At 31.5% G+C, this 26,015-nt stretch overlaps 2 protein-coding genes and 1 non-coding gene across 7 annotated transcripts in view; all 3 read right to left on the bottom strand.

The window, feature by feature from the left end:
• Positions 1 to 22,012, bottom strand: LOC146930314 (putative CoA ligase CCL7). Of its 5 annotated transcripts, XR_015006324.1 has the most exons (8): positions 21,483 to 22,012; positions 19,255 to 19,799; positions 18,803 to 18,992; positions 18,205 to 18,350; positions 17,873 to 17,940; positions 17,552 to 17,654; positions 15,896 to 16,035; positions 15,408 to 15,789 (listed from the first exon to the last, which is right to left on the bottom strand). XR_015006324.1 is itself a non-coding variant. In XM_085701885.1 (7 exons), the coding sequence occupies exons 1-7, from the start codon at positions 21,943 to 21,945 to the stop codon at positions 216 to 218; spliced, it is 1,629 nt and encodes a 542-aa protein (XP_085558011.1). In that variant the 5' UTR covers positions 21,946 to 22,012; the 3' UTR covers positions 1 to 215. The 5 variants fall into 5 exon arrangements, 3 of the variants coding, with proteins under 3 accessions (XP_085558011.1, XP_085558012.1, XP_085558010.1); XM_085701885.1 differs by lacking the exons at positions 15,408 to 15,789; positions 15,896 to 16,035; positions 17,552 to 17,654 and adding exons at positions 1 to 329; positions 518 to 620; XM_085701886.1 differs by having other exon boundaries at positions 15,408 to 16,035.
• On the bottom strand, positions 15,575 to 15,864 carry LOC146930315 (signal recognition particle RNA). Its single transcript, XR_015009359.1, has one exon.
• Positions 22,013 to 23,103: 1,091 nt separating the features above from the next.
• Positions 23,104 to 26,015, bottom strand: part of LOC146930313 (F-box/FBD/LRR-repeat protein At1g13570-like) — a 3,392-nt gene continuing 480 nt past the window's right edge. Inside the window, exons 2-4 of the mRNA XM_085701883.1 lie at positions 24,299 to 25,171; positions 23,988 to 24,143; positions 23,104 to 23,538 (exon numbers count right to left, since the gene is read on the bottom strand). Of these exons, the coding sequence (XP_085558009.1) occupies positions 23,245 to 23,538; positions 23,988 to 24,143; positions 24,299 to 25,171 (1,323 nt within the window). The 3' untranslated portion in view covers positions 23,104 to 23,244. The remainder of the gene's footprint in view (positions 23,539 to 23,987; positions 24,144 to 24,298; positions 25,172 to 26,015) is intronic.

The raw sequence follows: 26,015 nt of genomic DNA, 5'->3' as shown, positions 1-26,015 counted from the left end.
TTGACAACAAAGAAACATCTCTACCATTCAATAATAGATGTAGATTTTTATGCTTGGAAAATTTTTTGTATCAAACAATAATTTTTTTTTTTCAACTATAAAGGCTTTATGTTGGTGGCTTGGACCTTGGCTCAGCTTGTATTAATCTGTAATTTTGAACTCAATTTAATATATTTGTTAATCTTCTACTATACACTTTGAAATTGCATTTTATCTTATATTTTGGATCGTGCTTTTGCAATAAGCACTCTTCTGAGAATTTTTCCTGAAGCTGTCTTAGGAACATTGTTGATGAATGTCACCCTTCGCAATCTTTTGAATGGTGCAACCTATAAACGTGCGTAAAAATGAATTTAAATTGACGATTAACACAAACCAATCATCCAAATGAGATAAACTGACCACCATTAAAAACAGTTTCATTCAAGTGTCATAGTCTAAAACTTGCAAAGTGTGTTTCTTTTGTTGTAACTTGTAAGTGGATGGAGATAAAACTTGTTACTTGGCTTTTTCTCACCTGGTTAGCAATAAACTTCTGAATTTCTTCCTCGGACAGCGAACTGTTGGGTGAACGAACAACATAGGCAATTGGAACCTCACCAGCCTCATCATCAGGAAATCGATAGCAATAAGTAACTCAAATGTGAATTATTAATAGAGAAATATCAATTGGAAAACAATTTTGTTAAGCATCTCAAACGATAAAACCCCCAAAATATTGCATGTGAGTGTGTTAAGCATAACATATGTAATTGCAAATATTTTGACGGGAGGTATAAACACAACACAAGAAAATGTATCATATGTCCATTGAGATTTACAGAGTCAAGCTTTTTTATTAGAGTTGACACCTGTTTGAAAACAAGACCTAACATTCATCAATCTCATCCAAAAAAATTGTATAACCAAACCACAACATTTATCCCAAAACTAAACTTTTTCTTTTTAAAAAAAAAAAATCTCCTCTAACATCAAAATCAGAAATATTGATGAAAATAAAAACTTAATTCAAACACCAAGAATAAAATAAAATAAAAAACTAACATGATTTATTTAATCCAAGTCTTCAATTACAAGATCAATAAAACACAAAAAAATACAAACAAAATTAAACTAAATTACAATAATTCAAATTAAAAATTAAAAAACAATAAAAAAAACTAAGAAACAAAGACAAGACTATGAAATCAAATAACCCCAAAAAACTGATTGAAAATAAAAACCCAATTCAAACACCAAGAATAAAAACAATAACCAACTTGATCCATTTAATCTAAACCACCAATTTCAAACTCAATCAAACAAAAAAAAAACAAGCCAAATCAAACTAAATTTCAATAATTCAAACTAAAAATTTAAAAACCAATTTTTGAACTATTTTATATTTTTCTAATTAGGTATTTAAGATAAACCTTTGTTTGTAAACACTTGATCAATGTTGATGGAATACCAACATATCAACCAATTTTACTCATAACCCTCCACCTAATATTCATATTATCATATTTTTTATTTTTTTATTTATTATTTACATTATCAAATCATATTTCACTTTCAAAATAAATAAAATCAAATATTATTCTACAAAATCACTAATCATGGATTTTTTTTTTTGAAGAAGCTAAATTAGCTCACCCAAATTGACCCCAACAAGAATCGATCCTGAGACCTCGAGGAGGAGCACCCTCCTAGGTCCCAAGTCAATACCACCAGGCCAATCCAAGTGAGTTTTAATCGTGGGTTATTATACACCCTAATCTTGAATCATGTCGGCGAATTATGTTACCACGGGACAACCCATTAATTAGAATAAATAAATTGAGATCTGCAATTTCTAATATTTTTTCCTCAAAAAAAAAATATTAGTTATTGCAAATCTCAACATATTGTTTCCAATCAAAATCAAAGACAAGGCTATGAAATTATACTTGAGTGCAGCAACACAAGTAATTGGTTCTAACTTTGAAACTATGCATCTAATTGGAGGAGTAAGGGGTCTTATTTATACTAAATTCTAACCCAAAAATATAAATGTTAAACTGATCATCTAGGTGAATTGGACATGTATCTGACACACCTAAAAAGGTAAACATTAACAATGAATGTTTTCACATTGGTCAACAGTTGTTGGTGAGTAAGCATTAGCTAAGTATTCATTGTATTTCTTTTCTTATTCACCAATTTTCAAATCTATTTGATCATTCTAGAAATCTATTTTTTCTATCAATGACTTGATTCTTAAAACATTTATTAAATCATAAACTTTTTTCTTTTAATGTGAAATCCCTTCTCTAGGTGAATTGGACATGTATCTGACACATCTAAAAAGGTAAACATTAACAATGGATGTTTTCTCATTGGTCAACAGTTTTTGGTGAGTAAAGCATTAGCTAAATATTCATTCTACTTCTTTTCTTATTCACCAATTCGCAAATCTTTTATGTCCTTCCAAAAATCTATTTTTTCTATTAATGACTTGATTCTTAAAACGTTTATTAAATCATAAACTTTTTTCTTTTAATGTGAAATCCCTCCTCTAGGTGAATTGGACATGTATCTGACACACCTAAAAAGGTAAACATTAACAATGGATGTTTTCTCATTGGTCAACAGTTTTTGGTGAGTAAACATTAGCTAAGTATTCATTGTATTTCTTTTCTTATTCACCAAATTTCAAATCTATTTGATCATTCTAGAAATCAATTTTTCCTATTAATGACTTGAAACAATTATTTAATCATAAACTTTTTTCTTTTAATGTGAAATTCCTCCTTTAGGTGAATTGGACATGTATCTGACACACCTAAAAAGGTAAACATTAACAATGGATGTTTTCACATTGATCAACAGTTTTTGGTGAGTAAGCATTAGCTAAGTATTCATTCTATTTCTTTTCTTATTCACCAATTCACAAATCGTTTTTATCCTTCCAGAAATCTATTTTTTCTATTAATGACTTGATTCTTAAAACATTTATCAAATCATAAACTTTTTTCTTTTAATGTGAAGTCCCTTTTCTAGGTGAATTGGACATGTATCTGACACACTTAAAAAGGTACACATTAACAATGAATGTTTTCTCATTGGTCAACATTTTTTGGTGAGTAAGCATTATTAGCTAATTATTCATCGTATTTCTTTTCTTATTCACCAGTTCACAAATCTATTTGATCCTTCTAGAAATCTGTTTTTTCTATTAATGACTTGATTCTTTAAATATTTATTAAATCATAAACCGTTTTCTTTTAATGTGAAATCCCTACATGGTTGTTTATTAAGAATTTCAGATTGTACTACCTTAAAATAATGTAAATTAAAATGGTATTAAATTTAAATAATATTGAAGGTGGCACCGACAACCGTCATGTTAACAGTCTTATTATACAACTTGTTCTGACTGTATATAATTGTGATTTCTTTTCACAATATGCTAAATTAAGTTTGCATTAACGTACATTGAAATATAATGTCACCTCTAAAACTATTTAAAATTTATCTTATTTTCAAATCATTTTAAAATTTACTACCATGACACTTAATATTATTTTAAGGTAGCAAAATATGAAAATGTTAACACACAATCAAGTATGGATTTCACATTAAAAATAATAATTCATGAAATAACAAATAATTCAAAAAAATCAAATTAAAAATAGAAAAAACTGTATTCTAGAAGGCGAAAAGAGACATGAAAATTAGGGCAGAAGAAAACTAATACAAACAACCATAGTTGTTAGATCATTATAAATGTTTGACTTTAACTGTAACTACTTCTAAAGTGACATGTGATTTACTGATAGTATAAATTTTTTAACACTAAACCTTGTATATACGTTAAATTCCTAAAAATAATGAGAAATACATGGATACTTAGTTTTAAAATTTGAAGATAAGGAGATTTTTTAGTAATACGTATTTGCAAGACTTATGATTAAGTGACTTAGATATTAAAACAAGGGGTATTTTTTAATATGCCTAAAATTTTGGTTATAATACATAAATACACCCACATATAAACTTAAATTCATGTAGTCTTTTCACGTACATTAAATAGTTAAACGAATGCATAAAATATGCAAGGTCTGATGTTCAAACCCCAGTCACTACCAAAAAAAAAAATAGTTAAACGAATGCATTTTAGATGGTTACATATATACGAAATTGGTTTAAATCATCTTCTTTTCTCTAAAGGAAGATAGAGAAAATACAAATGAGATATTGGTAATACTTAATTGTAAGACTATTTTAATGTGTCCCACCAATCCCACTTGTATATTTGTCTTTTATAAATTAAGCCCTCCATTTCATACGAAAAATTAAGAGATTTTCAACTCATACAAGATGGAACGTATTTTTCAAATTAAAAATTATATATGTTTTGAAAAATGTAAAGGAAATGTTGTTATAAAGATGTCTAAGTATAACTCTTATCATGGAGTCTAAGACAACGGTCAAGAAGTATTTTTTTATTTTTTTTGGGTTCAAGTATGAATGGTTTGTCTCACATCAACTATGAATGAATAAAAAATTTAATATATAAAAGAGGCGACCTGTATTCTCGGTATCGTAATGTTTGATAAGCTTATGATTGTTGTTATGTTATTAACTATGTTAATATATTATGTTTGAACATGTGCTAGAAAAATAATAGGAATAGCTTTGGTTAGATATAAAGCATACCTTTTCCACCTATTTCTCAACTGTCATTTTGGTCTCTCATTATGGCACTAGCTACAGTCTATCATCAATTCTAACATCAACATATCCTTTGGGTGTGTTTGGGAAGAGGGTTTAGGAGGGGAAGGGAGGGGAGGGCTCACTTTTATTTTTTAAATTACGAACAATGTAAAATATGTTTTTATGATAAATTAAGTGTTTTTGAAGTATTATATGATCATTTATCATGTTGTTAATTCAATTTTTTAAAAATCATTGTACAATGTCTTTAAATTAAAAAAGAAATGTGAGCCCTCCCCTCCCTTCCCCTCCTAAACCCTCTTCCCAAACACACCCTGTGTTAACAACTTTTGAAGTTACTAATAGATGTTGGAGTCCTCAGAGAAAGCTAGTAATCATCTCAGAAATTATCAACATTTTTAACATTATTTGGTCTTGCAGAAACAACTACAAATTCAATAACACTAAACCAAACTTGAGTGTTGCAATAACAAAGATCATCTCAAAGGTCTCATTAGCTGGCAAGTCCACCAAAGCAGTAACTGGTCCCTCCATCAATGATTTCAAAATTCTTAAAACGTTTAGAGTCAATACTCACCATCCTAAAGCTCTTAAAATCACTGAAGTTATTTGGCATCCACCAATCCTTCATTGAATAAAATGTAACACTAATGACACATCCCTAGGGAACCCTGGCCAAGCAGGTTGTGCAGGAATATTCAGAAAGAGAAATGGGGAAGGCATTGGGTGTTTTGCAGTTAATTTGGGTCTTGCAAATGCTTTCCATGTTGAGCTTACGGAAATTATCTTTGTAGCTTAATGTGAAGTAGATAGGAATTGCGAATTCTTATGGATTGAAACTAATTCAAGGCTTGCAACCTTGGTAGTCCAGTCACATCACATGGTACCGTGGCAGTTGAAGAATACATGGCTTAATTGTATTCTCATGATGAGCATCATGTCATGTTTTGTAACTTATATATCTAGGCACAAAATATTCAATATACTGTCTCAATTAGTATATAGTTAAGCATTTGAACCACCTTCTAATATCTCAATCTTTCCCAATTTTTAACCAGATTCCTTTCTTTCCAAACCCAACCAGTTATCCAATGTTACAATATCATACAATATAAATTGATTCACAAAGTATTCACAAAGAAAAACAAATATTGCAATATCTTAGTGTACTAAAAGATAAAATTATTTTGAAAGTCGTCATAGTGAGATCCTTTTATGATAACTTCAAGTTAACATGTCATAATTAAGCTTATATGATTTCATACTCAGGATCTTTTTACTTTTATTTTTTAAATTTAGATACCATACACTTTTTTAAACAAAAATTTAGACAGAATATTTTATTTTAGGCTTAATTGCATGTTTGATCCCTTATGTTTATTTTAGTTTTCAAGTTGGTCCCTTATGTTTTAAAAGTTTCAAGTTGGTCCCTTACGTTTTAAAAGTTTCAAGTTAATCCAAAACGTTGTTCACATTAGAATAAGTTAGTCCCTTCCGCGACATGATATTGAGTTTAATAAAACAAAAAAAAATTAAAAAAATGTTTTAAAACTGGTTTTCTAAAGAAGTTAAATTCCATCACCCATATTGTCAACCCGAATCTTTAAAAGTTAAGTGACTGAAGGGACTAACTTATTCCAACGTGAGTAACATTTTGGACCAACTTGAAACTTTTAAAACGTAAGGGACCAACTTGAAACTTTTAAAACATAAGGGACCAACTTGAAAACTAAAATAAACATAAGGGATCAAACATGCAATTAAGCCTTTATTTTATTGTTCTTTAGAATTAACCATCATTATATAAATCGCAAGAAAATTCTCTTTTCACTACAATTCAGAAGAAGAAAAATGAAGGTCTCTACTTACATATTTCCAGCTAGTTGTGTGATGTGGCGTGATATTAGACACCAAATGTTGATTATCCTCCTCTTGAAACATTTATTTGTTTTCACTCTCTAGCACTCAATAACATGCTCAAGTTCTTAAACCAATAGCTAAAACATGAAATCAATGATTTAGAATACAAACTTGAAATATAGATAAGGAAATGATCTCATACCTAATTTCTTTCCATCTCGCGCATCTAGGTTTTGGTGTTCAGAAATTGCATATTGTATAATTGTGTGATACTATGAGATCTCGGACCCCAAAGGTTGAATTTCCTTCTCTTGTAATATTTTTTGCTTTCATGCACTAGCACTCAACAACAATCTCAAGTTCATAAACCAATAGAAAAAACATGCAATTGACGATTTAAAACACTAATTTGAATCATAAACCTATAGAAAAAACAAGCAATTGACGATTGAAAACACTAACTGGAAATATAAATGAAGGAGTTATCTTAGACCTAATTTCTTACATTGTCGCGCTTCTAGAGCTTTGGTGTAAATAAATTGAAAATTGTATGATGCAGTGATATCTTGGACCCCAAAGGTGTATTTTCATTTTCTTGGAATAATTCTTTGCTTTTACGCTCTAGCTCATAAAGCAATAGAAAAAACATGCAATCGGAAATTGAAAACACTAACTTGAAATATAGATGAAGAAATTATCTCATACCTAATTTCCTACCATCACCACTATCCTAGGGTATCAATGTTAAAAAATTGCAAATTGTGTAATTGTATGATGCAACGAGATCTCGGACCCTAAAGATTAATTTTCTTCCTCTTGAAATATTTCATAACTTTTAGGAGCTAGAACTCGACAACAAGATAAAGTCAATAAACCAATTAAAAACACGCAATCGGTGATTTAAAATGTTTACTTGAAATTTAGATGAAGAAATTATCTCTTACATAATTTCTTACCGTCGTCGTGCTTCTAGAATTTTGGTGTTCAGAAATTGAAAATTTTATAATTTAAATTTCTATATGTTTCATAAAAATCGATGGACTCTAATATTTCAATTTCAATTTGAAAGACAAGAAGAATTACGATCGTAAGGATATACAAAAGTAATAAAAAAATGAAAATGAAAATAAAGTGAAAGGATTTAGAAACGATTCCCCCCTTTTCGCTTGCCATGTGTTGGATTAGATGGTTATCTCTTATTTGTCCTCGTGAGCTTAGCTCAGTTGGTATGGACAATGCATAAAATATGCAAGGTCCGGGGTTCGATCCTCGGCCACAACCAAAATAAAAAAGATGGTTATCTCTTATTTATATTTAAAATTTAAAAAAAAAAAAATTGGCCCCCACCGACCTTTGTAGTGTTTATCCATCGATATTTTTATTTGTGAGTAATCATTTTGTTAAACAACCACTTTAACTCAAATTTAGTTATTGGCAAATAAAAGTAAAAGAAGTAGTCTCTAAGTTATTTTAATCCATCAAAATAGTCAATGAGTTATTATTCTCTCTAATTGTTTGAAAGGAATCGAGAGAAATATACCGAATTTTGATTTGAGTCTATAATAAAATAAACAGAATGTTTTTATCCTCTCAAAAAAATTCCTTTTGTTGTTGGTCTTTAATGACTAAATTATGTTGATATTAATGTCAATATCATGACACTTTTATGTTCAAGATGTGAAATATACAATGTTTAACCCATCTATGTCTGTACTATCTTCAAGAAATGTCAATAACATATCAAAATTATGTTCAACAGGGATAAAAACGTAACATAAAATTTTGTGACGGTGATAACATTACATTTTATTTTTTAGGTACTAAAATTAAAATTTTCTATAATTTTAGGGACAAAATCTTATTCAACCCTTAATAATATTTAGGGACTACTGATTTATTTTTCAAATGGACCACTAATTATCTAATCTAATCTATACTATAAATAACGAGAATACATGATTTTGGGGTGATTTTTCACTTTCAAATTCACCCACGATGAGAAGACTCTTCAGATTGGGTGTGTGGATATTAATTTGGGTGAAACCATCAAGATTAACTAATACCAATGTTTCAATCAAAGGGCACTTGAATATCAAGTTTTCAAAAGCATCTTGAGTCATTGTAATTTGTAACTTCAGTCAAAGAAAGACTTTCCAAGTTCCTGAAGCCTTCAAACGTTGTTGGAGGTTTAAGCCTACAACATCTTAATTCTAAATGATGTAAACTTTGACAAGAGAATAAGCACCAAGGTATCTTATAACTTTGCTCTGTCCTGATATCCAGCACAAGTTCTTTAATAGACCTTCTTACTAGATGAAGAATCCATCGAGCAATATCGGTTGCAGGACAAATTGTCGGGAGAACCCGAATTCGATTCCTGGGAGAACAATTTTTGACAGGTTATACTTACCTCACCGTCGAACTCCAAATGACCAGGGCTCCACCGAGAACCGGAGGATTAACACCACAAATTAAAAAAAAAAATATCATGTACTCGTGTGAATTTATTTATCTTTTTTAGATTAACTAAAGAAAGCAGAGAGATACAAAGTAAAGTATACTTCGTACTAGTTTATGTGTCATGTGTATTTTTTTATTAAAATAAACTTCTGTAACTGCAGAAACCAAAAATGCTAAATAAGTATAAAGCTTTAGCAGTCCACAAGTCCTAGATCAACCGGTAAATGCTCAGTTCGGACGCTCTGACCCTAGTTCCAACAAGAGATCCCCAAACTAAAAGACTAGAACAATTAAGCTCCTTTGAAAGCTGAGTTTCAAGTAATCAAAATCAGAAAACTATTCAGGAAATGCATAATGCAAATATATTACAACCGATCAATTAACAAAGAAAGCACGCATTCATGCACTCAGACTCGAGTCAGATTCTAAATCCATAAGACTATGGCCAGTTCTGAAACATTTAGAAAAGTTTTTAGTAAAAGCCAACACACTTCAAGTAATAATTATATTTGATTACATTGATTTATAATTACATTTATAATATGAAATATGTAATAATTATATTTGATTTGGATCTATTAGTATACACTTGGCTATCAACATAATATGTTTAGCACATAAACCAAAACTCAAATTGAATGAAATATCGTGGTCCTCACATATTATTGACTCGTACATAGCACCGGTTTAAGACTTAGTATTTCAAACGTTTAATTAATGTGTAAATCCCTAACCAAGTAATTGGCTTAATGGTTAATGAACCTCATTAAATGACAAATCATTCAGAAGAGCTTTGATTCTTTGGATGAACAATTTTTTGCTAGATTTTACTTACCTTCCGACCGAACTCCAGATTATTGGGGTCCCTTCTCTTAGGAATCGGAAGGTTTAACACAAAAAATAAAAAAATAAAAAAACTTTAAGTCCTTGAACTAGTTAAAAGTTTTTACGTATGTCTCAAATTTAACATCAATGTGTAATTGAATCTCTAAACTATTTTTTATTTTTATATTAGTTCTTGACGTTAAACTTTTGTTAGTCAACACATAATCTATGATGAGAGAATACCAATATGTCAGCCAATTTTACTCATAGCCCAACCACATCCATATTATCATATTTTTATTTATTTTTTATAAAATTAAATTATTTCACTTTCAAAATAAATAAATCAAATATTATTCAGCCAAATCCCTAATCCTTGGTTATTATACTCCTTAATTTTGAATCATGTCGGCAAATTATGTAACTACGGGACAACTCATTACTGAATCAGCCCCAAGCCCACCTCCATAATAATAGGGAACATCACTCGCGAATGTTTCGTCAAGACACCAAAAAAATCCAACAATGTTTATCACTTGCACCCGAAAACAATTTGCAAGTTAAATCCATTATTCCGCATTGCGAATTCTGCAACTCGCGATAAAGTGAAAATAATAAGGAATATCTGATTAACGACATTTATTACAAAACCATAAAATATGAAAGTTCGCAATACATCTGACCACTAAACATGCGCTACGGGTCTAAATAGAATTAGGAAATAGGAAGATATAATGAAATAAAAAAAACAAGATATTCCTCTTAGGAGCAAAGAATATCACAATTTCATGTTGACAATAGTCAACTCCAAGTAAAAGATCTCCACCTCCTAATTCTAAAGCCTCACTTTTGCTTAATGTTTAGGCCATTTGGTCCACCACATGATTGTCCCTACAAGAAGCCAGGTAAACATTAGAAGGCATAATCAAATCTCAAAATATTGCTGATATGTTTCCACAATCCAAGAGTTAAGCATAACATATCACAAATGTAACTGCAACTTCAAGTGATTTTGATGGAAGGTATGCACACAACTTAAAAAAATCTATCGTACTTCAAAGCCAAATTAAACTTTTAAAATAAAAAAAAAATTGGGATCTGCAATGACTAATATTTTTTCCTCAAAATAAAATATTAGTCATTGCAGATCTTAATTTATTTATTCCAAAAGTTTAATTTGGCTTTGAAGTACGATACAGTTTCTTAATAGTTATTGCAAATCTCAATATATCGTTTCCAATAAAAATACAAAGACAAGGCTATGAACTAATTAGGGGACTAAGGGGTCTTATTTATACTACATTCTAACCCAAAAACTTAAGAGCTAAGCTAATCCTCTAGGTGAATTGGATATGTATCTGGCACACCTAAAAAGGTAAACATTAACAATGAATGTTTTCTCATTCATCAACAGTTTTTGGTGAGTAAGCATTAGCTAAGTATTCATTGTATTTCTTTTCTTATTCGCCAATTCACAAATCTTTTTTATCCTTCTAGAAATCATTTTTTTCTATATAAAATTTGATTCTTAAATTGTATTTTAAATCATAAATTTTTTCTTTTAATGTGAAATCCCTGCATGGTTGTTCATTAAGAATTTCAGATTGTGCTACCTTAAAATAATGAAAATTGATATGGTATTAACTTTAAATAATATTGAAGGTGGCACTGCCAACCGTTATGATAACGGTTTTATTATACTACTTGTTTTGACTTGTATACTTGCACATGTTTTTTTCACAACATGGCAAATTAAGTTTGCATTAACGTCCATTGAAATATAATGTCACCTCTAAAACTATTTAAAATTCAACTTGTTTTCAAATCATTTTAAAATTTACTACCATGACAGTTGATATTATTTTAAGGTAGCAAAATATGAAAATCTTAACAAGCAATCAAGTATGGATTTCACATTAAAAGAAAATAATTCATGAATTAACAAATAATTCAAAAAAACAAATTAAAAATAGAAAAAATTGTATTCTATAAGGAGAAAAGAGACATGAAAATTGGGGCAGAAGAAAACTTATACAAAAAATCATAATTGTTAGATCGTTACAAATGTTTGATTTTAATTGTAACTACTTCTAAAGTGACATATACGATTAATTGTTGTGAATCATCTTATTTTCTCTAAAGGAACATAGAGAAATTATTTTGATGAGATATTTCAACTCATACAAAATGGAACGTATTTTTCAAATTAAAAAATATATATGTTTTGAAAATGTAAAGGAAATGTTGTCATAAAGATGTCTAGGTATAACTCTTATCATGGAGTCTAAGACAACAATCAAGAAGTATTTTTTTTTTTTTTTGGTTCAAGTATGAATGGTTAGTCTCACATGAACTATATGGATAAAATATTTGATATATAAAGGAGGCGACATGTATTCTCGGTACCGTAATGTTTGTCAAGCTTATGATTGTTGTTATGTTATTTACTTTTAATACACTGTTTACATGTCCTATAAAAATAGTAGGACTGGCTTTGGTTTGATATAATGCATACCTTTTCCACCTATTTCTCAACTGTCACTTTGGTCTCTCATTACAGTACTACCTACAGTCTATCATCAATTTTAACATCAACTCATCCTCTGTGTTAACAACTTTAGAAGGTATTAAAAGATGTAGGAGTCCTCAGAGCAAGCTAGTAATCATCTCAGAAATTATCAACATTTTTAACATTATTTGGTCCTATAGAAACAACAACAGATTCAATAACACTCAAACAAACTTGAGTGCTGCAGTAACTGGTCCCTCCATCAATGATTTCAGAATTCTTAAAGCTTTTAGAGTCAATAGTCACCATCCTAAAGCTCTTAAAATCATTGAAGTTATTTGGCATCCTCCAATTCTTCATTGGATAAAGTGTAACACTAATGGCACATCCCTAGGGAACCCTGGCCAAGCAGCTTGTGCAGGAGTATTCAGAAATAGAAATGGGGAAGGCATTGGGTGTTTTGCATTTAATTTGGCCCTTGCAAATGCTTTCTGTGCTGGGCTTATTGGAATTATCTTGGCAGTTAAATGTGCACTAGATAGGAATTGTAAATTCTTATTGATTGGAACTGATTCAAGGCTTGCTACCTTGGCAATCAAGTCACCTCATATGGTACCATGGCATTTAAAGAATAGATGTCTTAATTGTATTCACATGATGAGCACCATGTCATGTTTTGTAACTCATATATTTAGGAAGGGAAATGACAAGTTAGCTACTTTAGGTTTGACATTGAATGAATTCACTTGGTGGAATACTATTCTTGTTTTCATTAGAGAACAACTAGCCAAAAATAAGCTAGGTATTCCATATTATAGGTTCTTTTAATTTCTTTTTGTTTGCACATTTCATCTTTTTTTTTAATATATTTTTTATGTTGTTTGCAATATACACACCAGTCTAAAAAAATAATTATTTTTAGTACTTCAAAAGGTGTATATTTAGTTTTAGCACTTCAAGAGGTGTATATTTATATCGTATGATTCAAAAGTTCTTTTGTTTACAGCAAGATATGCAAACCTTTTTGATTCAAAAGTTGGACAAGTTCTTTTATATCATATACTATTCTTATATGATTTCATACGCATGATTTTTTTACTTTTATTTTTTAAATTTAGACAACATACACTTGTCTTAATAAAAATTAGACAAAATATTTGATTTTATTGTTTGTTCTTTAGAATTAACCATGAATATATAAATCGCAAGAAAATTCTCTTTTCACTATAATTTTGAAGAAGAAAAATGAAGGTCTCTACTTACATATTTTCCGCTAATTGTGTGATGCGGCAAGATCTTAGACACCCAATGTTGATTATCCTCCTCTTGAAACATTTATTTGTTTTCACACTTCGCACTCAATAACAAGCTCAAGCTCTTAAACCAATAGAAAAAAATGAGATCAATGATTTCGTATACAAACTTGAAATATAGATAAAGAAATGATATCATACCTGATTTATTACCATCTCGCGCTCCTACGGTTTTGGTGTTCATAAATTGCAGATTGTGTAATTGTATGATGCAATGAAACCTCGGACCACAAAGGTTGAATTTTCTTCTCTTGCAAATTTTTTTGCTTTCACGTTCTAGTACTCAACAACGATCTCAAGTTAATAAACCAATAGAATAAACATGCAATTGACAATTTAAAACACTAACTTGAATCATAAACCAATAGAAAATACATGCAATTTGTATGATGCAATGATATCTTGGACCCCAAAGGTTGATTTTCCTTTTCTTGAGATAATTCTTTGCTTTCACGCTCTAGCACTCGACAACAAGCTCAAGCTCATAAACCAATAGAATAAACATGTAATCGACAATTGTAAACACTGACTTGAAATATAGATGAAAGAATTATCTCATACCTAATTTCTTACCATTGCCGCTATCCTAGGGTATCAGTGTTAAGAAATTGCAAATTGTGTAATTGTATGATGCAACGAGATCTTGGACCTCAATATTAAATTTCCTCCTCTTGAAATATTTCATAACTTTTAGGAGCTACAACTCGACAGTAAGATAAAGTTAATAAACCTATTAAAAAATCATGCAATCGGTGATTTAAAATGCTTACTTGAAATATAGATGAAGACATGATCTCATAAATAATTTCTTACTGTCATCGTGCTTCTAGAATTTTGGTGTTAAGAAATTGCAAATTTTATAATTTAAATTTCTATAGGCTTGATAAAAATCAATGGACTCTAATAGTTCATTTTCAATTTCAAAGACAAGAAGAATTAAGATCATAAGGATAAACATATGAAATAAAAAAATGAAAATAAAAAATAAAGTGAAAGGATTTAGGAACGATTCCCCCCTTTTCGCTCGTCATGTGTTGGATTAGATGGTTATCTCTTATTTATATTTCAAAAAAAAAAAAAAAACTTTGGCCCCCACCAACCTCTGCAGTGTTTATGCATCGATATTTTTATTTGTAAATAATAATTTTTCTAAACAATCACTTTAACTCTAATTTAGCTTTTGCCGAATAAAAGCAGAAGAAATAGTCTCTTAAGTTATTTTAATTCATCAAGATAGTCACTGAGTTATTAATCTCTCTAATTGTTTGAAAGGAATCAATACAAATATACTGAATTTTGATTTTAGTCTATAATAAAATAAAACATGATGTTTTTATTCGCTCAAAAAAAAAATCTTTTGTAGTTGGTCCTTAATGACCAAATTATGTTCATATTAATATCAATATGATGATGACACTTTTATGTTCAAGATGTGAAAATTATTTAATTTAATGGAATTAAGTAAATAGTGCCTTAATTATTGTTGTGGTGACACATTGATTTTTTACGTTTACAGTGTATACATGCCCCTCATTACCCTCGCCCTTTTGGGGGTGCTCCAACAGAAATCTTCTCCAGGAATATGAACTGATGACTAGGTGAAATCTTCATTTTTGGATGGCCAGATATGTCTTTCCATTGGTGAAGGGACCTGCGATAGGCGATGCCCTTGCCTTAAAGAAAGATGCAAAGACATATTTTCATTTTCTATGCATCCGTAATGATTTAAGGGTGGAAGTGAATTCAAGTAAAAACTATTTCCTTGCAAAACACGCCTTTGCGGATCAGCAAAGAAAATAGGCATGTATCTATAGATAACAGTATCTCTTGATTATTAGACTCACAAAGCAAAAATCAGAAGCCATATGCCTAAATTTATTTAGCCCCAAACATGACGAGACAAAGAAAAAAAAATGATGGTTCAATCGGATAGGCTCGACAAGCTATATGGGCTGAGAATGCAGCAGAATGCAGCAGCCTGTGATCCCTCCACTGTCAAGAGAAGGAGGTGTTCACTGCTCTGTGAAACCAGCCTCATGCAGATCCCGTGCCTTCGCCAAAATACCATGGCCCAACTCTCAACTTGGAGTGGGCAAGCCAGCATAGTGTACCCTACAGCCCAACCTGTTGAGACATAGACATGTTCCATCATCTTGTTTGCCCCCACATGGGTCATAAGTTGGTGTTAATCAACTCAGCAAACAAGTGTCTGTGTTAGAAGGTTACATACAATTGCACGTGCTGTTTTCTACCCGATGTTGGACATATCATATGCAATATTATGGTGGAAGTATCAACAGAGTTGTTCCTTTGCAAACTGATCATCTCAGACTCGAAGCGCCTCTATATACTGTGTCTAACACATGCAAGCTATATACAAAAACAGTTGAATAATTTTTAGATTGATTTGTTCAACACATTGACAGAAGTATATAATTTTTTTTAAAGATTTAAAAACCACAGAAGAACATAATATAACATTGTACTCTATTATGACATACAATGGAAAATGCAGCAAATTTTATAATAATGACTCTTTCTATTGAACGAGTGAGCCAACTTGAGTGGTATGTCGGCCTCAATCTGTTTTGCCACTCCTACTTTTTATAGACTGTACTTTCAAAGTAACTATTGCCTATAAACCACATGATACAATAGTTTGACTAAACAATTACGTTGAATTGCAATTCTATCATACATAATCTATGAACATGCATGATAGGTTATAGTTTAACACAATAGACGAGAGATAGTAGGTATGATATTAGATAAATAATCTATGAACATGCATGATAGGTTATATACAAAATTCATTGTAACACAAAAAGATTTGATTTTCTAACCTCATCATCCCCTCTCTCAATTGGAATTCTATCCATTAAAGCAACATTGGCAAGATTGTTCCGTGTTTGATTTCTGTCGGTGGCAGCTATAGGTTCAGAAGAATTATCTTCAATTTCATGTTTTGAACTAGAAGCAACTAGATCAAACGTTTGCATTTTATAATTACTGTTACTAGTAGATTGTAATCACAATCAGATCCTTCAATGATTGCCTCAATCTGACCTACTTCCCGAATATACGTTCCACCCTCATCACTTGAGATTAGAGGATGATGTTCGAGGCCACAAGAATTATACTCCCTCCGGTCACTATTATAAGCAAAAGTTGACTTTTTAGGTTCATTCAATAAATGATGTATGTGGTCTATATATATGCTGCCAAATATTGTTCATGGTCATGTATAATTTGATCAACTCTGCTTTATTTAGAAGTTGTAGCAGATGGAAATAGTAATGATGGGATTAGGAGAAGATATTGGCCTTATTTTGAGGTTGTCAACTAATAAATAACTCTGCTTAAAAGAAAAAAAAAACTAATAAATAACTCTACCATTCAATAATAGATGTAGATTTTTATGCTTGGAGACATTTTTTTATCAATCCATACATATATTATTTTAAGAATAAGAGCCTAATAATTATGTTGGTGGGTTGGACCTTGGCTCGGCTTGTATTCATTTGTAATTTTGAACTTAATTTAATATATTTGTTAATCTTATACTATACACTTTGAAATTGCATTATATCTTATATTTTGGATCGTGCTTTTGCAATAAGCTCTCTTCTGAGAATTTTTCCTGAAGCTGTCTTAGGAACACTGTTGATGAATGTAACCCTTCGCAATCTTTTGAATGGTGCAACCTATAAACGTGTTTAAAAATTAGTTGAAATTGGCAAATGAAATAAGTTGACCACCATTAAAAACATAAATACAGGGTTAAAAACAGTTTCATTCCTCAGACATAGTTTAAAGCTTGCAAAATGTGTTTCTTTTGCTGTAACTTGTAAGTGGAGATAAAACTTGTTACTTAGCTTTTTCTCACCTGATTAGCAATAAACTTCTGAATTTCTTCCTCGAACAGGGAACTGTTGGGTGAACGAACAACATAGGCAATTGGAACCTCACCAGCCTCGTCATCAGGAAATCTATAGCAATAAGTAACTCAAATGTGAATTATTAATAGAGAAATATCAATTGGAAAACAGTTTTGTTGTCCATCACAGTATATTTATATGGTGTACGATTTCATTTTTTATTACTTTTTTCTCTGTGTCAAACCAATTGTTACAAGTTAGGATATTTTTCAAATTTTTGATGTAAGTAACATCCCTCAAACGTAAACTATCATGCAAGTTTTACTCACGGGATAACGACAGCATCTTGTATTTCAGGGTGAGAAACAAGAAGATCTTCAAGTTCTGCGGGCGCAACCTAGTTAATTTCAGAGAGACAAATATTACATAATGTGAAATTCCTTGTCAAAAATAATCCTCGTAACCACAACATGATTTCCTAGTCCATCGATCTTAAGAAATATTAATGAGGATCATTTGATTAATACAACCAATACCATATCATCTTTCCAATGCTCAAGTAAACATAACAGTGACAAGGATTTGGCTAAGATTTCAGATAATGAATAGATGAAATATGTTACTTTAGTTACTACAATCGATATCATGTTAGATTACATACCTGATAACCTTTGTATTTGATCAGTTCTTTGATACGATCAACAACATAAAGTTGGCCGATCTCATCAAAATATCCAAGATCTCCTGTATGTACCCACCCCTCATTGTCTAAAGTTTGTTTTGTGGCCTCTGGATTGTTATAATAACCTGAAATATTGTATAGGAAAAGTTTCATATGGGAAAAATTTACATTCCAATCATAAAGTTGAAGATATAAAAACTGCAAGACTTGGAGAAACAATGCTAACCAATGTACTCTACAGAGACTTTGTACAAGTAAGTATGATCATAAAATGCATTATGATTACAATGTTATTTAAAAGCATGAAAAGGAACTTAAAGTGCATGTTTATAATTATTAGCTGATCAAGAGAAGTTTCATTGGTAGAGAATTTACAAATACACTAAGAAGTTGAATTTTTTAATAGAAAAAATAGATGTATATCAGAAAGTAACATATACAACAATGCAAGTCATTTTTTTACTGAATTCCTTAAAGCATAACAAGAACACTACACGTACAATATAATTGTATTCTGTTGGAAAATCACTTAGAGTTATTTGTAGGAGTGTAAATGTTGAATGTGCTGACAATTTACCTTGCATCATGTTGGGACCTCGTACGCATATTTCCCCCAATTGTTTTGGAGGGAGTGGCTTCTGTGTATCCACACTCACTATTTGAGCTTCGACTCCTGAAACCAACATTCCAGCTGAGCCAGAATGACGAATACCTACGCTTGGATTTTCGATAGAAACAACGGCACAAGTTTCTGTCATACCATACCCCTAATAGTACAAGATAATCAATTAATAAATAAATCATTTTTATCCCAGCTGGTGCCTCAAATAGGTTCAATGCAATGACACATTCAGATCATTGGTAGCCGTCTGATCAAGAACAACATTCCAAAAATTACAGATTTTAATTTCAGTTTTATAACTTAAAATCGCTATCTTTAATCCGGACCGACTGATCTTGATAAAACGGCTACCGATGTCCGAATTCGTGAATGTGTGCTCCCTAACTGTCCGATCAAGATTACCTTACCTGATAAATAGTAACATGAGGTAGACGTCTAGCACACTCCTCCATCAATTCCTTCCCAAGAGGAGCAGCACCAGACCCAATACTCTTCAATGAAGAAACATCATATTTCCCAACCACACTCTGTTTCGCCAAAGCAAGAATCATCGGTGGCACAACCCACAAATTTGTCACTCTATACTTCTCAATCACCTTCAAAAAACCCTCTAACTCAAACCTCCCCATTGAAACCACCGTACTTCCTCTCCTTAGCTGCGCGTATGTTATAACCGCCAATCCAAACACATGAAACATCGGTAAAACGCAGATGAACACGTTGTTTAATTCCCCTGCTAAATCATCGTCCATGTTAATCATTAACGCCGCTGCGATGAAGTTCTTGTGTGTGAGAATCACTCCTTTGCTCACTCCTGTAGTTCCTGATGAGTACAGAAGTGCCGCTGTATCGGTCTGTTTCACATCGTTTTCTGGTAACTCTGTTACTTCTCCTGCTGATTCAATCAACGCCTCAAAACTCGTGAAGTTCGAATTTAAACCCGTAGCATTACCTATTAGATATAAAGTTTGTTATATAGAGAATGATGAGAACAGCTAATTAGTGCAACTATAACTAACCAATGCAACAATTATATTGCTAACCATGAATACAACTAATTAGTCTAACTATAACTAACTGATAACAATCAAGTTATCTAGCGAATAATGGGAACAACTAACTTATGAAGCACGGACTCCAACACGGACACGTCGACACATATAGGACAGAAACACCGATATATAAGTTGAGAACTAAAATAGATATGTACATCTAAACTGAGCAATTTTATACACTACAAAAAAGTTCTTAAACAAAGTATGACAAATTTTCACATGTTTCATCCATCTACTATATCGAAAAGTTAAAAATGACGTTATCGAAATTAATGTCTTCAACCTCTTCATTGATCATCACTACTTTGACACGTCTTTAAACCCCATAGAAGTGTCTAACGAATGTAAAAGTGTGTCGACAAATGTCATACGAGTGTTGGACAACGACGTGTATCGCACACCGAGACACACTTAATGTCCGTGCTTCAGAGACTACAACTAACTGATGCAACAAATATATAGCCAATGAAGAAAACAACTAATTAGTCTAACTATAACCAACTGGTAGCAGCAGGGGCGGAGCCACCTCTTAGTGAGGGTGTGCACCTGCACCCCCTGACATTGTAAAATTTCAACCAACTATATTAGTTTATTTGCACTTAGGGATTTTGCACTTATCCAATTATTCTTCTTTCATCTTCGGACGCATAAAGAGGTGCGACAAACTTTTCCACTTGTCTTCCATCAACATTCAAGCTTCTACTTTCTTAAGTGCTTAGATTACTTTTCCTAATTTTTTTTATTATAATGCATCACTTCAAAGTAAGTTCTCAAAGTTAAAATAAAAGTAAATGTAGAACAAATACATAATGTTTTTCAAGTCTTGATCAGGACTATAGCACATGGCCAAGTTCACAGTTTGCATATCTAATACGGAAAATACTTATATGTTACAAATATTTGAACACAATATTTCAACATACATATAACAAAATATATATCATTTTAATTAAAAAAAATATCATTTAATTATTTTAAAATACATATTATTTAATTCTTTCTTATTTTTTATCTTTTCTCAAATATGTGAGTGTATCCGTATATTGTGTCCATCCAAAACTAGTTCATATACTACTCAACAAATCATTTTTTTTATTTCACTCATTGTCTATATGTGAGTGTATCCGTATATTGTGTCCATCCAAAACTAGTTCATATAATACTCAACAAATAATTTTTTTTATTTCACTCATTGTCTTTTTTACTATATCCATTCTAAAATTAGTGTGGAGCATCAATTTGTCATATAAAAATGTCTAAAATAAATATCATTTTGTTTTTTCAATTTTCTATTTATTATTTATCTAATTATCCTTCTAATCTAATATTGTCTACATAATTTTGAATCATGAAAGACATGAAAATTTATGTCCTTACTTTTCTTTATATTTGGAAAAAATAGTTTTTGGTTAAGTAAAAAATTATGAAATTATAAACTGTCATTTAAATTATTTACACTAAAAACTCTGCACCCCCTGATCCAGGGTCCTGGATACGCCACTGGGTAGCAGTATGGTGAATGATGACAAAAACTAACTAGTCTAACTAGTAACTATAACTAACTTTGTATCAAATATTACCTGAGTTGATGATAATTGCAGGAAAGTTGAAATTGAAACTCTTCACTTTGCTCCATAATTCAGGGACAGTGATGACTAGTTTAGGATTGGAATCCTTGATTTGTTTAGAGAGTTCCGAGACGGTGTAAAGAGGATTTGCAGTGGTGACTATAGCGCCTATGGAGGCCGCAGCTAGGAAACATACAGGAAACTGGATGTTGTTGGGGGAGAGGATGAGGACAGCGTCGTTTTTGTTTATGCCAAGGTTGAGTAAACTCTGTGCAAGTTTTGCAACGTGTGTTTTGAGTTGAGAGAAGTTGAGAGTTTGGGAAGAGTCTGCATCGATGAGGGCGATTTTGTCGGGGGAAGAAGAGACGCTTGTGAAGAGGAATGAGACTAAGGAGATGTTTGGATTGTTTGGGAGGGCTAGAGAAGGTCTTAGGGACCTGTATATTCCATCTGGACCATAACCTGATCTCTGCATTGAAAGAGATGATAAAATAGTATATGGATATGATTTTGAATATGATAACTATTTAAAAGTAGAGTACAATGAAGTAATGGATATGTTGATGAAATTTATAGTAGATTGATTTTGATTTTGGATTATGATTTTAATGGATATGGTATTCATGAAGGGTCAATTATAAAAGTTTGATTTTGTAGCATCAACAACATTGTAAAATGACTATTATTGTTATTTTGTTCTTAATAATTTTTTGCTTTCTCACATTAATTATTAAAATAAAATTAAAACTATGACGTGGTTTTTGACACCAAAGTTCTGGATGAAGACATTGGGGTAGAGGATGAGTTAAAGACTTGAGGATGAAAGGTCGATGAGTACAAGGATTGCTGTTTTTGATTGGATTTGCATGTAAGTGGGCATTAATTGGTATGTAGGTACGTGTACTTGGAAATAATCAATCAAGAAGTTGGACAAATTAATGGATTATGATACTTCCTTTCTCCCGAATTATAAGATCATTTTAAAAAAAATTATCTTTAAATATATGATCATCTACAAGTTTTTAGATGTATTTATTACTATTTTGAAAAATATATCCCTTTTAAATATTATCAATGTATTTTGGTATATGAAAAGTAAGATCAAATACATCTATATACAAAGGGCAATTTAGTAATACTTACATCCATTTGTCTCCAATAATTTTGCTTAATACCTATGATTTTTTAAAGTTGGTCCTGTAAAAAGGGCTCAATTTTCTACTAAACGAATGAAGATGAAAGAAAAGGTTGAGCTAGCAAAGCCGTGGAATGTCAAAGCAAGGTATGAAGATGAGATTGTTAATTAATGTGTGTAGTAGCTAATTTTGGCACAGACATCATTGAACTCTTTATTTTGACTGATTGCATATAAGGATTTCACATGACTCATCTAATAGACTAATACTACACTCGCTAGAGCACGCTTAACTGCGAAACTCTAATAAGATCTGAAGCATTAGTAACACTGGTATGATCACCTTATTGCTTTTCATATTTAAAATTAAATTCGTAATACAAATTGGAATGAACACTCTCACTAAAAAATGAGCAAAAAGTTTTGCTTGCCTCCAAACTAAATTATTGAAGGCCTCCTCTTATTGACAAGAGTGCTTACAATATGAGTTACAAGTTATCATGTGCACATTATCTCAAAGTTATATTTGTTTTCCTTACCTTCACTAGTGTCAGTAACTTGTTGCCATGTTACAAAAAGTTTAACTTTAGTCATAATGCCTTTAAAAGTCATAATACAATTCTAGAATAATAAAATTCATTATGAAGAGTCTACCACATGGTAAATAACTTCAGCTTCTCCCGATGCTCTCTTGAACCTAATTAGTTCTGTCACCAATTCTGGCCTAACATTTCCAAGAGGCTTCACAGTCATATTTTCTAACATAGGCGAATTGAGTAGTAGAAATCTGATAAAATCTAACTCAGGTCGAAAACCAGAGATTGTGCCTATTGTTACATGTCGCACTTTGAGGGGCAAGTCTGGCTGGGAAAAGATATCTTCCCAACGATAGGAGGCAGGTGTTAAAAGGTGAGACTGCTCCACAATCCGTGCCTACAAGCAATTATTACGAATTCATGGATTAGAGGGAGGAAAGGTTGTATGCATAAAAGAGATATAGAGCATATAAAAATTAAGGTTGTATGCATAAGAGAGAGAGATATACAGATTATTAAAATTCTCTCTGAAGGTAACATTGTATTGACGAATAAAAGATGGAATATGAGGTACACTAGTCTCTTATTATATAGGAATCTAATAGGCTGACAATATAACTAACTCTATCTAAATTGCGACTGATTCATAACTTTTGTTAGCAATATCGCAACTCACATCTACAAGTCATAGAAACTAAACTAACTACCAAAACTAAACAATGGACAAATTCCTCTAGCAAAAACAGTTTGAAAATTCTAGAGTTTAATAACTAAATAAAAACAAAAACAAGATCTGCAAGTGCAACCACAAATCATCAAGCATAGCCAAATTAATTGAGTACTCACAGATATTTCTAATTTTCGCAGATTAGGTGAGCTTCTGAGCAAGCAGAGAGCAGTCGAGATTTCCTTCAAGTCATTGAAGTTTATGTTTAATAAAAGATGGCTTAGATCAATACAAGGTGTAGGAAGCTTTACTGGAACGACACCTGCAGCCAAATACTGAAGCAGAACAGAAGAATTAAGCTAACACGTTACATAATGTTTTTAATACTTACAGATCAATAGTGGAATATACATTATTGTGATTCATATTAAACAGTATAAAGTGAGCCTCCTACAGTGAGTCAAGTCAACCTTATGTTGAAGCACTATACCTTTAAAAAGTAATTCTCAATAGCTAAGAATTGCAGGTGAGGTCGATGATTGAAAAAATTGAGCAAACTGCTAGAGCGTCTATGCAATCTATGTTGATTGGTTTCAGAGTTCAAATTCAAATTTAAAGCAATGACTACGTTAGCTAATTGGAAAGTTTTGTCAAAGCTAATATCGTCAAATTCACCCATGATGAGAAGACTCTTCAGATTGGGTGAGTGGATATTAATTTGGGTGAAACCATCAAGATTAACTAATACCAATGTTTCAATCAAAGGGCACTTGAATATCAAGTTTTCAAAAGCATCCTGAGTCATTGTAACTTCAGTCAAAGAAAGACTTTCCAAGTTCCTGAAGCCTTCAAACGTCGTTGGAGGTTTAAGCCTGCAACATCTTAGTTCTAAATGATGTAAACTTTGACAAGAGAATAAGCACCAAGGTATCTTATAAATTTTTGCTGTCCCGATATCCAACACAAGTTCTTTAATAGACCTTCTTACTAGATGAAGAATCCATCGAGCAATATCAGTTGCAGGCCTCGTACCAATGAGATTTCGATAGTTGTCGCGGATCTCGAACTTGTTAATTGACCCAGAATGAAGTAAAAGTACATGATCAACAATTCTCAAAAACTTGTTACTGATACCTGAAGGGTCTTGGAAAGTTCCATCAGAGACACAATGTTTATCGAACACAAGATTTGGTACTGTGTACCATTTGTTTCTCCATTTGCTGGATAATACACTTGTTCTCAATGCTTCCTTAATTGGCAAGTGTAAGAGAATCTGGTCTGTTACATTACCTGGTAAGAAACTAATCCTATCCAGCTCTGCATCTTTGGTTGTCAAGCAGGTAGACTTTGAACGTTTTCTTCCCTTTAGATTGATATTGATATAGATATATTTATTCAAACAAATGATAGACGAATCAGTAAACAAACTAGAATGTATAACCATATATATGTATATACAAGAATTTTGGGACCGCAGAGAACCTTGAAACACAAACTAATGTAACTTCATTAAATGAAAAAGTGCAAAGTTATTTACTCTTCTGAATTCAAATTAAAAAAAAAAATGGTGTGATTACAAAGATGGTTTACTAAAATGGTGTGATAGCATTGAACCAATCTGAATTCTAAGAGGAAATTGTGAGTGTAGATATTTTTTGTGTGTGTGATTGTATTTTTATAATAGAAAACGATCGAAATGAAATAATAAAGAACAAGTAAGTGCACTCAGTGTTCTTGAATTTGGTTATTGCAAAAATGAAAATTGTGCAGAACTGCATTGCACTCCAATTCAACCCATAGCTGTTACTTGCTTAGTTACTTTTTTTTTTTTTTTGAAGGAACTTGCTTACTTACTTACTAGTCCTAACTCCAAATAAATCAACAGAAAGTCTAAAACACAATGTAAAGTATACTGTATCGCCCATACTAAACTGACACTGTATGTTAAATATTCTCCATTAAATAATTAACCCTTCATAATATTTCTTCTCTGACATGTTCAGTGATACTGCGGTATGTCGATAATTTAGCGGGATGTTACATATACATATGTTGATTACTCTTAAATAAAATGCCATACATTCAACCAACGAAACAATTAGGTTCAGGTGGTTATTGAGCTCCACCAAAGGACGAATTGTTCAGGATAACCCGAGTTTGATTTATGGTGGAACAATTTTTGGCCAGGCTATATTTACCCCACTCCC

The sequence above is a fragment of the Medicago sativa genome, chromosome 4, assembly GCF_051527215.1.
Source record: "Medicago sativa cultivar Bolivia chromosome 4, Bolivia_mono, whole genome shotgun sequence".
NCBI lineage: Eukaryota > Viridiplantae > Streptophyta > Magnoliopsida > Fabales > Fabaceae > Medicago > Medicago sativa.
This window is presented reverse-complemented; position numbering and strand designations above follow the sequence as displayed.